Raw genomic sequence first — 2,500 nt, forward strand, 5'->3', positions numbered from 1 at the left:
ACACCTGTCGCCAGTGACGTAATCCTTGGATCCACCGACGTAGCGTTACCCCCTTTGATGCCCGTTTTTCCCTTGTCCCGTCACCCTTTCTTTCCAACCCCTACTCCCCTCTCCAACCCCTCCATACCCCACCGCCACTGCCACTGCCACTGCCACCGATCAACGTATCGCAAATGATTTCACGATAAGCTCAAAGGGGGTGCGGAAAAAAATATTTCATTATTATCCGTCCTTTCGCACGTTCGTTCGTCCCTTTTTCTTCTTCTCTCTCTCTCTCTCTCTCTCTCTCTCTCTCTCTCTCGCACGGGAAATGTATTAATAATGTTAGAATAAAATATAATATGTATAAAATAAATTGATATAGAATAAAATTAAATAAAATTAGAGATAAAATTAAAGAAAATAGAATGAAAAATGAATATCCATGAAATATAATTTATCGACGTAATGATAATTTCTATTTTAGTTCTGAAAAAAAAAAAAGAAGATAAATTCCCTCTCAACCCACCCACTCGCTCCGTAAACATTCACGAATTCGTTTTGCTCGTTACCACGTCGTTAACCTATTCGATATGGTACTCGAAAGAAATTCGATAAGGATAGTTTGTTTGGAGTGCATTCGTAAGAAAGAATGATAACGGATGAGCATATAATCGCGATTATATACGCATCGTGGAGATAACATTGTCAGGTTATGTAGAAACGAGATCATCACGATCTTAAATCAATATCGATACGATCGCGTATTTTATTCTACTACGTATCACTCTCGTCTTTACCATTACTTTCTCTATGTTTCCTCTTCCTCCTTCTTATGTGTATGTATATAACCAAAACGTCCAACCACGCAAAAATATAAATTACAAATGATCCTTCGTTTACCATTGAGATCACCTCTTAAAGTAATCATAGTCGTTCTCAGTTTGTCCCAGTTTCCAACTATGTAAACACGTCTTACCTTAATTCAAAGAATATCTCGCGCGAAAACGATCGCTCTTTTTGGTGTCGAGTTACCGTTCTTTTTTTCTTTTTCTTCTTTTTTTTTTTTTCTTCCATCCCTCCTCCTTTTCTTTCCCCTTCCCCAAATCGAGGATCTTGCTGGTCGCTTATCGAAGAGCGACGCCATGTTTTTTCTTTTTTTTTTTTCTTTTTTCCTCTAATAAACAAAAACATTTTGAAAAAATTCTATGATATTTTCGAGAAAATTATTACTCAGGGAAATAAATAATTCACGAATTTACTATCTCTAACGGAAAAAATTACGCACGAAGAAAGTATACGGAATAAATTACTTTTCAGATCGTTGCATAACTGTTTTATATGGTGCTCCATCTTGCGGATCACAAACACTTTCTTTATCGTTCTCATTTTCTCACTTATTATTGTAATGATGATTATGTATCAATAATAATGCAACAGTAATTCGAATAATTATAATGGACATACGTGTAATACGTTACCATCGAAGTTGATCTTCGTAGTATATTTCCTCGCGCATGATTTCGGAATGAAGATCGTCGCGAATTTCTACATCTTACGATAAATAACTCGAACTTGATATATTTGAAGATAATAATCCTTGAACGTACGTAACGACGTTCAATGAAAGCTGATTTATTTGCGAGGTTATGTGGCAACCACGCGTGTAATTCGATTTGACAACCCTGCGAAGAAGGTTGCAAGCGTGATAAAAAAACAAATACATTTTATATGATATATACACACATTATATAATATATATATATATATATACACACAAAATTATTAATATTTTTCTTCTTATTTATCATGAAAATATAGTACGAGTCGGTAATGAATGATTCCTACTTTACCTGCTTTCCATATGCCACAATGTCGATAATAGCAATGGTGGTGGTAATAGTAGATTTCTGTTTTATTAATCGATAAGTCGGTAACATTAGATTTCTATTTTATAATCTTGATTATAAAATTATTTTTATCTAAATATATTTATTTGATATTTTTTTATCGGAGCCTTTTCTTCCGTGCAGCTATGCCTCAAACTTTTATTATAATTTTCAATATTAATATGATTGATATTTTAATTTGTAAAATTGAGATTTGTAATTATACGAACAATAGAAAATTCATTTTTTAAGAAATATAACAGAACTTCATGAACATACGTTTCGCCAACAGAGAGCGTACTGACACGACTGATCAAATAAAGTCCAAGCGGTCGATGGAAGCATCAACGATAAAAGATACACAAATGCAAAGTGACCAACCACGCGACGGTGAAGCGACCAATGGGAGCGCATCAAACAAAAGACAAAAGAGCAGTTTGTGCAATGGTCAAAATTCGCTAAAAAGAAAAAACTTCTTTTCTTTTGATCTGTGCGCGATAAAAAAATGTGATTATAAAGAATTCGTACTTCGTTGTAAAATTTAAAAGATCAAGAAAAAAAATCTAGCAATCAAGCAGGTTGACTATTCCACTCTACATTTTTCAATTGCAAGGTATAACCCGTAAAGGTAA

General features: G+C 34.0%; 1 protein-coding gene across 2 annotated transcripts in view; it reads right to left on the minus strand.

Annotated features, from left to right (window-relative positions):
* The window catches only part of LOC124432942 (afadin), a 51,364-nt gene extending 49,430 nt beyond the window's left edge, over positions 1 to 1,934 (minus strand). The window contains exons 1-2 of one of the 2 annotated variants that reach the window (XM_046982305.1): positions 1,833 to 1,934; positions 1,447 to 1,664 (exon numbers count right to left, since the gene is read on the minus strand). In XM_046982305.1, the coding sequence (XP_046838261.1) occupies positions 1,447 to 1,664; positions 1,833 to 1,919 (305 nt within the window). In that variant the 5' untranslated portion in view covers positions 1,920 to 1,934. Of the gene's footprint in view, positions 1 to 1,446; positions 1,665 to 1,832 lie in introns of those variants that run through there. The other variant, XM_046982310.1, reaches the window with a different exon arrangement.
* Between the last annotated feature and the right edge of the window lie 566 nt (positions 1,935 to 2,500).

Source organism: Vespa crabro, chromosome 2 (genome assembly GCF_910589235.1).
Source record: "Vespa crabro chromosome 2, iyVesCrab1.2, whole genome shotgun sequence".
NCBI classification, from domain to species: Eukaryota; Metazoa; Arthropoda; class Insecta; order Hymenoptera; family Vespidae; genus Vespa; species Vespa crabro.